General features: G+C 41.4%; 1 protein-coding gene across 1 annotated transcript in view; it reads left to right on the forward strand.

Moving 5' to 3' along the window:
- LOC139130273 (fibrillin-2-like) overlaps positions 1-13,254 on the forward strand; it is a 71,769-nt gene that overhangs the window by 50,877 nt on the left and 7,638 nt on the right. Inside the window, exons 28-42 of the mRNA XM_070696027.1 lie at positions 244-505; positions 1,021-1,301; positions 1,770-2,009; positions 2,764-3,668; positions 4,476-4,712; positions 5,221-5,461; positions 6,889-7,053; positions 7,376-7,606; positions 8,410-8,703; positions 9,040-9,201; positions 9,992-10,159; positions 10,918-11,151; positions 11,689-11,847; positions 12,033-12,184; positions 12,744-12,888. Coding sequence (XP_070552128.1) covers positions 244-505; positions 1,021-1,301; positions 1,770-2,009; positions 2,764-3,668; positions 4,476-4,712; positions 5,221-5,461; positions 6,889-7,053; positions 7,376-7,606; positions 8,410-8,703; positions 9,040-9,201; positions 9,992-10,159; positions 10,918-11,151; positions 11,689-11,847; positions 12,033-12,184; positions 12,744-12,888 — 3,876 coding nt within the window. The remainder of the gene's footprint in view (positions 1-243; positions 506-1,020; positions 1,302-1,769; positions 2,010-2,763; positions 3,669-4,475; positions 4,713-5,220; positions 5,462-6,888; positions 7,054-7,375; positions 7,607-8,409; positions 8,704-9,039; positions 9,202-9,991; positions 10,160-10,917; positions 11,152-11,688; positions 11,848-12,032; positions 12,185-12,743; positions 12,889-13,254) is intronic.

The raw sequence follows: 13,254 nt of genomic DNA on the forward strand, positions 1-13,254 counted from the left end.
GATTTGCCAAATTTAATTTTGTCGCCTTTAGAAAATATACCCAAGCCAGCTTCTTTTCAGATTTTGCCAAAATTTTGATAAAAAGTTGGGCCAATGAAATGTGATGCCAATTTGGTCCAAAAATATCAAAAGAAATACAGAACAATTAATAGAAATTTGTAAAATATTGGACTAAAATTTTTTGTGTGAAAAGTTACAGCTCTCAAAGGGTTAACACAATCTAACTTACATTACTCTCAACAGGATACAAGTGCCCTGCTGGTTCTGAATACCCAACTCCATGTCTACCAGGCACGTACACCAACCTCACAGGTCAGGTGACCTGCATGAACTGTCCAGCCGGCTTCTACTGCTTTGAGAACACCACCATCCCGGAGCCCTGTCCTGCCGGCCACTACTGTGGTGAACAGACCCAGACCCCACATCAGGACCCCTGCCCCAGGGGAACCTTCAACAACCTGACAGAGAGGAGTTCAGTCTCTGACTGTCTGGCGTGCGCATCAGGGTAAGGAAAGAGTGATTGTGAGAGTATGAGTTCTGATAGTGGTTGGTACGGCAAGTCAAGTAATCAGTTCCAAATTACGCACTGTGGTGTTAAAGTAGTATGACTATGAGTCTCAAAAGTGAAAGACTTACTGAATTTGTGCTCAAGGACTTAAACTTTTGCTCAAACTTTCCTCAAGGAAATTTTCAACCACCGCTTTCAAAATCAAGAAGAAAAGTTGGGGGTTACCATGCAAATATTGGTATAAGAGAAACAAAGTGCCTTGAAATTACGGATATTTTAAATCCAAAATGGGCATATCCCTGTGTTAACTCTGTGTTGAAAAATATAAATTTTTATTTTCATAAAGCGAAGGTGATAAAGATTATTCTTACTCCAAGAGCTTAAAAATGAGCCCCCACCAGTGGTAGAACAGGAAAGAGTTGTAAAGTTTAGAGTCTGAGTTTCTGTGCCCGAGGTGTATGGTACCTTAAACAACAGTATCTGAATTTTTGTTTCTAATGTGTCATCTTTAGGTACTATTGTGGCAATCAGGGTCTTGATTGGCCCACAGATGTCTGTGACCCCGGCTGGTTCTGTAAGAATGGATCCGAATTTGCTCAACCTGTCGATCCGGAACAAGGCGGCCAGTGCATGGCAGGGGAATATTGCCCCGCCGGAAGTTCCCTGCCCTTGGACTGCACACCGGGGATGTACTGTGGAAGCAATCAGTTGTCGGAACCGACAGATAACTGCAGCGCTGGATACTACTGTATCAGTACAGCTGTGGTTGCCAACCCAACCGATGGAGTGACAGGTATGCATGGGATCTTTCTCCAGAAAGTTAAGGGGTCCTTTTACAGGTGGCACATTATCATTGGTCAATAGTATTATGCATATGTTAGGTGCTCCCTAGTAGATATACGGTAATACCTTTTTGTGATGCTTCTTTACGAAGGGAAGAAAATGCAGGTCACCCAAAAGTATCAGAGGAAGTATTCTCATGGTCATTCCACTGAAATATACTGAAAAACTGTCAAATTGTTGCATCATTGAAAGCAAGGCACAAAATGATCTTGATAGTTCTCATGTTTTGTTCTTAAAAAAATTTGTCATGTAAAGTTAAAGCAATTTTATAACCAGTTTTGAAATTGGCAAGGTAGGAATATTTCACTGATATTTGAAAATTCTTTAAAGCCATTCTGCAGATTTTTCATGAGCACATAGTCTATCAAAATCTTGACATCAAATACCATATCTGTTGATGTATTCCCACCCCCCACAGGTGACATCTGTCCGTCTGGCCACTACTGTCCATCCGGCAGCCCCGCCGGGGTCGCCTGCCCACCAGGTACATACAGCAACACCACAGGCAATATGGACATCAATGACTGCTTCAACTGTACGGCAGGGTTTTACTGTGAGGGCTACGGTAACAACTTTGTGACTGATGAATGTGATGAAGGCTATTACTGCCCAGAGGGACAGGCTGTGTCTAATCCAAATGATTACATGTGTCCACAAGGTAAGACAACTTACGCATCATAGTGTACTTGCATGCAGTCTTCTAACATGACTTGTATATCAAAAGTTTTAAGTGACTTCATGTTCAAGTCATCCATGGGGTGCTTGCCGTAGGGAGGAAACAACAAATTTTGTGCAAACTTCATATTTCTGCAAAAAAGCTCTGTATTCTTGAATGTCAATGCAAAATGCATTACAGCACATCTTTCATTCTGAGATATGCACAGCAACTCTCTTTACAAACAGTTCAGTTTCATCTACATAACAATTGGCTGTAATTTCTGCAAAAACATTTTCTGCAACATAATCTCTACCAACTGTGATCTACAAGCAAATATTTAATATGGTAATTACTGAATCTACATAAAATCTTGAGTAGGATTGGGGAGCCATATTCTTGGAAGTGATGTCATAGTGCCCCCTATGCCAACCCCAGTTCAAAAATTTCTGATTCAGTGCTAACAGCATGGGGATCAGATGATAATATAATTTAGAGGCACCTGACATGGGTGAGCCATATTCATGTGTGATCACATTGCTAGTGAGATTCCTTCAAAAGCAAGCAGTAGTGGAAGTTTCTAAAAGTCAGGGGATTATTTATATTCTGTGATATCACTCAAGGTGCAGCAGATGAAAAGAAAATGACATTTTATATCATTAGTATAGAACACCTGTTCTACATTTTATCACAGTAGAAGTTACTTTTCATTTTCCACACATTTAAATGTTTAACATTCTTGCACCTGTTTTTTCAGGTCATTACTGTCCCAAAGGCAGCACGGAGCCAGTACGCTGCGACTCCGGAACATATCAGGATGAGATAACCCAAGCCACATGCAAGACGTGCCCACAGGGTTACTTCTGTGACAACACCATGGAGCCTGTGGTGCTCTGGCAGAACTCCACCTGCCCCAATGGGCACTACTGCCCAGAGGGCACCCGTTACGCCTACGAGTTCAAGTGCCCCAGGGGTACGTTCAGCGATCGTCCGGGCCTGAATGAATCTGACGACTGCAACCCCTGCCCCGGTGGCTACTTCTGTCCCGAGGAGGCCATGACCAGCTACTCTGACCTTTGCTCTCCGGGCTACTTCTGTAGGAGATACGCTGTGGAAGCGACTCCCGATCAGGACGATAACGCCAATATCTGCCCGGCTGGGTTCTACTGCGGGGAAGGTACTGACGAACCCAGTCGGTGCCCAAAGGGGACCTTCTCATACAACACCATGCTGGAAAGAGAGAGTGATTGCCTCAACTGTACCAAAGGCTACTACTGCGGCGACTTCAACCTCACTGATCCCAGCGGTCAGTGCTACGAGGGATACTACTGTCCCGAGGGGTCGGAGCGACCAGATCAGATCGACTGCCCAATGGGTCACTACTGCACTAACGGTACCTTTGACCCCACACCGTGCCCGGCCGGAACCTTCAGCAACGAGACGAACAAGATCGGCCCCAGCGGCGAGAATGGCTGCTACCAGTGCACCGGCGGGATGTACTGTGAGACTGAAGGCTTGGTTGAACCCACTGGGTACTGTGGTGAAGGGTACTACTGCCCGCCGGGTACAGTAGACAGAGAACCCAGCACCACATACTGCCCCATCGGCCACTACTGCCCAGAAGGTGTGGCATATCCAATACCATGCAGAAATAACAGTGAAGTAAGTTTCCAATAAAAACATTTATATTTCATGTTTAATAATAATAATATTAATAATATTTGGTTCTTATGTAGCGCACATATCCACAAGTAGATGTGATCAAGGTGCTTTACAATTATTATTACCCCTGGTCACTGGACCTAATATGATACCACTCAACTCCTGGGGAGCAGACAACAGCTCACATGTGCAGCCAATAACCACAGCAGAGCTAAACGCACACATAACAACCTCTGTCCTACCAGGTACCTATCACTCCTGGTGGGGAGAATCAATGAGGAATAAGTGCCTTGCCCAAGGACACAACACCACAGCCATGCCGGGGCTCGAACTCACCATCCTTTGATCGTGAGTCCACTGCTCTAGCCACTGGCCCATGATGCCTCCATGTTCATGTTGCACTCGTGTCTGTAAATAATGGGACTCTAGCTGCAAGATGTGAAGTGTACTTAGCATTCATTTATGCAAATTTTATTCAAATGCATTGTTTCGGTGTCAAAAGTTTATGCTAATGATTCCTTTTCAATGGAGAAATATTTACGTACCTCATGAAGGAACTCTGTAGTTTTCACTGAAAGTCCATCTTATCTATAAATTCTTCAAATTTTATTCCTTGTCACTTTGCAAGACCAATGAAATTCCCATACCTTCTACTACAGGATGATGGCAAATGTAGTATCGCCAAGTGAAGCAACAGAACTTCAGAAATTTCTTTCACATGACAGCTGATTTCAGGCACTTTGTCATGTTAGTATCGAATATATAATAGGGTAGTACCTGTACACCTAACTATCTTTCTCCCTGTAGGTGAACCACACACACGCTGTCATGTGCTACGAGTGCCCAGCCGGTTACTACTGCCCTCAGGCGGGGATCAAGCAGATCTGTCCTAGGGGGTACTACTGCCCACAGGGCACGGGTATTGATCTCAAGTCGTGCCCCAGGGGTACCTACAGCAGTGCAGAGGGTAACTACATGCTCAGTCAGTGTGTACCCTGTGAAGCTGGTTATTATTGCGATGAGAACATCTTGCAAACCCTAAAGGTGTGTTACTTTATTGGAATAATATTGAAAACTTATTTATTTGTGGTAAATTTAAGGTCATAACAACCAAACTTAATGTCATGAACTGGAAAAACAAGTAACGGAATTATAGATAAAGTTAAACAGTAATCCAATATAATTAAATTTAATTAAAAATAAAATTATATTAATTAAATACAATTAGAACACCTGACACAAAAAATTTATTCCAAAGAGATTTATTTATGTTCAGCAGTTAATGTAATATCAGTCTTATCAGATAACTTCTTTCAAAGTTTGTAAGTAAATTTTAGTAATTTATCAGCAAACTATAACTTTCATGTTATTCTCAGGAACTTGCAATTCTGCAGCATCTTTATGTTTGGATCATGTCTTTTTTTCCTGTATCTGCTAGAATTAATGTAAAAAGCATAAGATATTTATTGTCATTTCTTTTAATGGTCTATCCACCAATTGTTCAGTTTCTCATACCACATGATATAAGACAGTGTTTGCCTATTTCCTACAGCTCAATGTGATGCGGGATATTACTGTGTTACGGAATGGACCGAGCAAACCTGACGGAGACAATTCATCGGCTCTTCAGACCAACGAGTCCTGCCCGTACTTCGATGACCAGCAGACGGGATACGGTGGCATGTGTCCCGAGGGACACTACTGTCCACAGGGTAGCGTCTTCCCAACGCCCTGCCAGGCTGGAACCTACGCCCAGCACGACAGAATGGGATCATGCTTGCCATGTGAAGCAGGTAAGAATCTCCTAATGCTTTTGATTTCATTTGATGGTGAACACTCCTAACCAGCATCTAGTGGTCTCCCTAGAAATTTCTGGCAAAGTGCCAGTGGCTTTGAAGGTCTTACGTAATTGTTAGACTGTCACTATTTGCAGCAACTTATGGAGTCAAAAAGTTACGGTAGGCTGCCTGTTGGCTATTTGGAAATAATTTAATAAGGACTATGAGTTTCAGCCAACCAGTCAGCTAAAAGCTTTGGCTGACTTGCAGCGATTTGGAAGCTGTTATCCAATTGATTGTCAGAATTTTACAACTAATAATTGAATAACACAAATACACTCCATAGGTAGCTATTAATAATGACAATTGACCAATAAGATATAAGCTTGCATACATGCTGCAAGTCAGCGAAAAGGTTCTGAGAAGCTGCTTATAAATAAGCCTTTGAAATTTTCCTGATGATAAGACTGTTACGCTAATGAGATTCTTTAGTCTTCCACCTTGCTTTAATGACTAGGGAAACACACATCATATCTGCCAATGAAATGAACCAACATGACCTGATGGTGAAATAGAACTTGGTTGGAGTTTCATTTTTGAGGTCAGAGGTCATTATTGATTTTCGAAGGAATAAGACTCCTCTCACCCATTGTCTATCAATGGCACAGATGTCGAGATAGTTGACACCTTTAAATTCCCTCAGCATCCGCATCTCCAGTGATTTAACCTGGCACGCGCACGTCGAGCATTGTGTTCAGAAAGCTCAGCGACGATTGTTCTTTTTACGAAGGCTGGCGGGCTTCGGTCTTAGCAGGGATCTCCTGATAAAATTTTATCGGGCAGTTGTCGAGAGTGTGTTGACAGTCTCAATTGTTGTCTGGTACGGGAGTTCTACTGTTGCGGATCGTCGCCTATTAAACAGAGTGATACATTCTGCCGAGCGCATTATTGGTGTAAATCTGCCTCAATTAGATGACCTTTACAGATCTAGGATGCAAAAGAAAACAAATTCTATTCTTTCCGATTCTTCCCATCCTGCCTTCGGTCAGTTTTCGCTTTTGCAATCAGGGAAACGTTACCGCTCTATTGCAGCAAAATCAGAACGTCATAGGAAAAGTTTTTACCCTTCAGCAGTCCGTCAACTGAATGGGATGGACCCTTAGCCAGATGTTCGTAACTTTTATTGAGTGTTGTATCTTATCGGTGTTTGCTGATCCTGTTTTTATATTGTAAATGTTTTAATTGTATTTTTCGTGGTTTAGAGCACGAGCCAATGAGATTTCTGGTGTATTTTTATTTTTAAACATACATTAGCGAATAAACTATGATGATGATGTATGGATGTATTTAAAATACGGCTGTTCTTGTCAAACTGAGAGGAATTCTGGGTAATACTCTTCAATTCCTGTTCTAAAATCAGAGTTTTATCTCTCTGTACCCAGGTTACTATTGCCCCAATGGAACCATCACCTACAGCGATAAACCTTGTCCGTCCGGTCACTACTGTCCGGAGGGGACAGAATTTGAAGACCAGTACCCTTGTCCGGCCGGTACTTTCAACAACGTGACCGGCAAGAGCAACATCAGTGACTGCGTTGCCTGCCTCGGTGAGTAGTGGTTTTATTACGTCTGTCTTTTCCATCAATTGAAAACTCCATTAGCTTCAAAATGAACCCACACTGGTAAAAGACCAAAACAAGTATTGTAAAAGTTTGAAAGACTGAATATCTGTCCATGGGGCACATTCCTACCTTAATTGTGGTCTTGATTCTGTAAATAAAACCCTAGATATATTTATTTTATTGTAATCACACCATGGCGGGAAATGGCAAGGGGATGGCCAGACAATTTGAACTGTACAGTCTCAATGAAATCCCTAGTGGCGGGAATAAAAACTTCTTTTGTTTTTTTCCATTCCGTTCAATACAGGAGGGCAGTACTGCGCCAGTAGTGGTCTCAGCTCTCCAACAGGGCCCTGTGAGGGCGGCTACTACTGCGATGACAGCTCTACGACAAGCATGCCGTCTGGCACCGGCGGTGACGAATGCAAAGCTGGCCATTTCTGCCCTGAAGGGTCGCCATTACCCATTGCTTGTACTGGCGGATATTACTGTGCAGTGGACAGACTGAGTAACGTCTCTGGTGAATGCGATCCTGGATGTAAAGTTCAAATACCTGTGAAAGCCATGTAGTTGAATTTTTGTGCATAAATTAAAGGGACAAGAGCTGCAATCTGTTACATATTATTTTTATTATCTCAGCTTAAGAATAAAGAACGTTTTATTCTTTGCATCCCTAAAATATGTTGAAACATAAAAGAATATATCTTGCAAATGCTAAGCATTCTGTGCAATATGCAATTGCTTTTGTTGATAAATGAATTCTAGTTTCGAAGATTGGACAAGAACTCAGTGTCAGCAATGATATTTGACAAGAAACTCATATACGTTGTGTTGACAACAAGCTGAACACAATGCTCTGTGACATGATTTGTGTCTGTAGAACAAGAAATTGTAATTGACAAACAGAAGAAAAATAACAGAAATTGCATTCAAATGTTACAGCTAATGGAGCTTTGATCGATAACTCTAAGAGAGGCCTTTGTGAAACGGCAATGCACAGATCAGAGGGCCTTGAAAAGAAATTAGGAAACACATTCAGGCCATAAAGCTCTGTCAAAACGATGACACCTCATATTCTTTGTGGAATCAAATCTTTGGAATCAAATGAAATGATTTGCCAAGTTGAAGTGGTAAATTCTGTATGACATTAGAGGCTGCCCTTGAGAGGAGGAAGTTGATGTATGGATTGGATGGATTGCACAAATCATGGTGTTATAATAAATATGCACAGATGAAAATATTAAAAGTCAAATTCTAAAAATTGAATAAGTCCAGGTGTTTGTCCATCATAGGAATAGATTTCATCATTCACCTTTGACCTTTGACTTATGCTTCCTCTAGGTTATTACTGCTTCTCAAAGGCTGTGGTTCCGAACCCCAACGACGGCAATGCCACTGGTGACATATGTCCCGAGGGCAGCTACTGCCCGGCCGTGAGCGACTCGCAAACGCTGTGCACGGCGGGCACGTTCCTGAACAGCACCGGCAACGACGAGGTCGGCGACTGCATCTCGTGTATCGGTGGTGGTACTGCGCTGGCGGTGGTAATGCTGTGCCCACTGCGTACTGTGATGCTGGTTACTACTGCCCTGGTGGCAGGCAGTGGCTACCCGCCAGAGTACAACTGCACACTGGGTAAGAGTAGAACTGTGCTCTCTAATCTACGAGAGGGCGCTTTATACCACATCAGAAACAAATGAAGTCTGCACGAGGGGTGTACAAAGTCTCTTTCTCGATTTCTCATTCATTATAAAAAAATTTAATGTGATCTTTATATCTGATGCAAAACATGTTGATTATTTGTTTCTTAATTAATAATAATGAAGAATTATATGATTCAAACAGCTTTGTTGTTGTTTTGATCCATAACTTCTGTGCAACCTATACATATAGTCTGATGCCGTTGTACACACACACATACCAACCTAATTCAAATTTCTTACTCCCTTTCAAATTGAACAACCATTGCAGGTCATTACTGTCCTGAAGGCAGTCCTGAGCCAGTGAGATGTCCGTCCGGCGAGTACCAGGACGAGATCGGTCAGTGGGAGTGTAAAGACTGTCCGGAGGGCTACTTCTGTGACAACACCATGGAACCCGTAGTGCTGTACAACAACTCATGGTGTCCCACAGGTAAAGATGTCACCGAGCTATATCTTTGCTTTCTGCTGGCAGATTGACAATATGGTACCTGAATTCTAGAAGCGGAGTCAAACAAAAAACTGCTGATTTTAAAGTCAAAGAGCGAAATTCCTAAATGTTTTTTTGATTGCTTTGCACAAACAAAGAATACCTAATGTACTTTACCAAGGTATATGTCCCTTCACTGTTGCAGAAGTACCTACCTCAGAAATGAAAGATATTAACTTCTGCTCAAATTTTGCTCAGGAAAATTGATACGGTTCTCTTGAAAATAAAAAATCATAGGTCACTCTGCAAAGTTGGTACTTAAGAAACAAGTTATGTACAGTTTGCCCCATATGGCATGTATAAATCAGCTGCCATACCTATGTCAAATCTATGTGAAACAACTAAATTATTTGATTTTCGGAGAAACAAAGACTGTTAAATTTCATTTACTCCAGGGACATCAAAATTATTCTCACAAGCAGCTTGCTGGCAAAGTATTGCAAGAAGTAAAGAATCCATATACCCGTATCCATATTCACCAATACACTGGAGTAAACAATTTTGCCTGGGTAGCAACATTTATTTTGCAAGGAAACATAACAAGCTTGTCTGTTAAAATATTACTTGAAGGACATGGAAATCCTTGCATTGTGTTTTCTTAACTTGTCTGATCTGACATTTACAGACAAAGCTGGTCTGAGAAGAATGGTATTGCTCATGGTTTTTCTATGAAACCCAATCAATGAATTTGAAGTAGAAATTTCACAATGAACTTCAATATTTTACCTTGCAGGATTCTATTGTCCACTGAAGACGAAATACGCTATAGAATTCCCATGTGAACGTGGAACGTTTAATAATCTGACCCACCGCACAGAGTTAGATGACTGTCAGCCGTGTAGTGGAGGCATGTACTGTGAGACTGAAGGACTGTCTGAACCCACCCGACCTTGCCAGCCTGGTTAGTGTCAAATCTTGCAAATCCAAATCTGCTTCTGAAAATGTTGCTAGTTTTCAGTTTCAAAACGTGGAGTCAAAACAACAATCGGCATTCATGTTAAGGTAGAATGGACCTTGAAAGTGAATGACTTGTAAGCTTTTGCTCAGATTTTCCTCAATAAAACTTGCAACTATACTCTTACCAAATCCTGAACGAAAAATCAGGGGTCATTGTGCAAAGTTTGGTACTGGAGAAACAAATTACCTTACACATTTGAAATTCAAAATGGCCGCCATCCCTGTATTTAGTCTATGGGAAAAAAATTAAAATTTCAATGTTTGAAAATCTATGATGGTGAAAAGTTTTCTCACCCAAAGAGCTTTAAAATAAGCTCCCACAAGAGGCCCCACAAGTGATAGATCATAGAAGGATCGTAAAAAAATTGAGCATCACAATGTCAGTTCCCGAGGTGCATTCTACCTTAAGTTTCCTTAGTGGTCTTCGATCTTAGCATTGTGTTTGAGATTCAGTTAGTCACAGCCTTTCTAGTGTCCAAGCACTGTACAGAAAGTCGCTAAACAGCCATAGCATGGCATATATTGCACAACTAGAATTAGTTAATTAAGGGAAGGAAGAGTAACATAAAGTGATATTTTTGAATGCTATAAATTTGCTGCTCTTAGTTGTAGTTGCCCCTTTTTGACCAGAAAGACCTGATAAATGGTAGAAGTTTATGATAAGACTCAATTTTGTAATGATGGTATTATCTCTATAAACAGGGTATTACTGCACCATTGGCTCCAATTCCTCCACGCCGGACTTCGGCTCGGACAACAACGAATGTCCAGTCGGTCACTACTGCGCTGAGGGTACCGCCACGCCGCAACCGTGCCCGCCGGGCACCTTCAACCCTGATATGAGACTGACCGCTGAGAATGAGTGCAGGAACTGTACCCCAGGGTACTATTGTGGTCACCATGGAATGAACTACACTGACACACAATGCGATGCAGGTGAGATGAAGTCATTGTTTGGTAATGAAGTAATTGTCATGAATATTCATGAAATTGATCACATGATAAAATATAAGCCAATCAAAAGCAAGAAATGCATCATCGCGGAAATCACCAAAATGTATTGAGATCCGCCGTATAAATTTTATAAAATAACATTTCTACGCATTTATCTTGGGTTTACTTAAACGTCAGGGATTTTCTTTATGCCTCGGTGTAGCCATGACACTAAACCAGAAATAACAAACTGGAAATTCATAACCATTGTTTTACCTTGGTACTTATAAGTGCTTTATGTGTAAGTGTTCACAACAGTGGATCCATAACGCACAACAGTGCATACCATGTCATGAAAATTTAACCGAATAATCAGGCACAAGCCTGTCTTGTAACATCAATGATGGGTGGGTAGAACATGGTATCCCATATTTTGCGGTGGTATCATAAGGCCCTTTGGTAGCCACTGTTGTTGTGATACTCTGCAGTGAGTATTCTGAGAAAATTTAAGAATGATTTTGATGTTTGTTTTATGTACAGGATATTACTGTGACACAGGGGCAGACATAGCACAGTTTAAACAGTGCACACCAGGTCATTATTGCCCAGTGGGCACTGATCTACCAATAGACTGCCCTGCTGGCTACTGGTCCAATACGCCTGGACTGACTGCCGAGTCTGAATGCACAGGATGCACAGGTGAGATAGAAAGTAATAGCAGGGAGGGAGGGAGAGAGAGAGAGAAACTGTGTGCCTTTTCAGAAAAGTAGAAACAGAGACAGAAAGACAGACACAGATGGACAGACAGATAGACAGTATATTGATGGAGAAGTGGACAGTTCGTTATGACAACAGTATACTGACTTACAAATTATTCATATCAGGTGGATATTATTGCCCTACTACCGGCATGACAGCAGTCACTGAACAGTGCTGGGGTGGATATTATTGCCCTGGAAATGTCAGCGTACCAAACCCTGTGGAGTTTATCTGCCCCATTGGTATGGTCTGTCCAAATGGATCTGAAATCTACAAGGTGAGTAAAAAAGATTTAATATGAATATGTATACAGAGAGACAGCCAATGAAGATGTTTTCAATTTGTGGTATGTTCAAGAACTTCATTTTAAAGTGTAAGGTTTTTGGGTGTAGGGAATATATAATAATATGTACTTTTCAAAAGCTTATTTTTATGTTTCTGTCCATTTTAGCAGCTCCCCAAAACAGCTACAATATGCTTATGTGCAGTCGTTGTCTGTGCTAGTTTTATAAAATTCAGAATGAGCCTTTGACACAAAATTGGCAGGCATACAAAATGTATAACATCAGTGATAGATTCAAATGCTGATAACCGGCCATGCCAACCCAGTCAGCAAAGAGGGCAGTGTCCAAACCACCACTGTCCTGCTTCCTGATCTCAAAAAGATTAGCTCAGCAACCAAGCTAAGTTGTTGAATATTTTGACTTTCAGTCAGGTCTTCATTCATCATCATCATAACCTGCAAGACACAGTGAATTCTCTCTTACTCCAGTCTGATAGCATCATCGTCATTGATCATAAAATCTGTAAAATAATTCTGTCATATCGTTTCTCAGTCCTGTGAGCCAGGTCGCTTCACCAATTACACCGGGGCATCAGAGTGTGAGATCTGCACCGAGGGTTACTACTGTCTTCCTGTGGAGGTCCACAATGCATCACTGGCATATCAGCCTTGTCCACCGGGATACTACTGTCAGACAGGTAATATATATATGGTCAAAGAAACCTTGTCCTCCTGGTGTTTGTGTTGGCTCTTGGCTGCTGCATTTGAGTGTATGTGTTTGTTTGTTTGTTTGTGAGAGAGAGAGAGAGAGAGAGAGAGAGAGAGAGAGAGAGAGAGAGAGAGAGAGAGAGAGAGAGAGAGAAGTTAAATTAAATCATGAAGATGAAGTGATGAGAATGGAGGAAAACTCAAATTAAGTGAAGTAGTCATTTACATATTTTATAATCTGAAATGCATTTTAATGATAACATGAAGGAACTCAAACATTCAGCTGATCAGGGTACTTTGATATGAATCTTATGAAGGATAATTCTCACTGTGTTGCAGAAAGCTTTCTCTAATAT

The sequence above is a fragment of the Ptychodera flava genome, chromosome 3 (assembly GCF_041260155.1).
Source record: "Ptychodera flava strain L36383 chromosome 3, AS_Pfla_20210202, whole genome shotgun sequence".
Lineage (NCBI taxonomy): Eukaryota > Metazoa > Hemichordata > Enteropneusta > Ptychoderidae > Ptychodera > Ptychodera flava.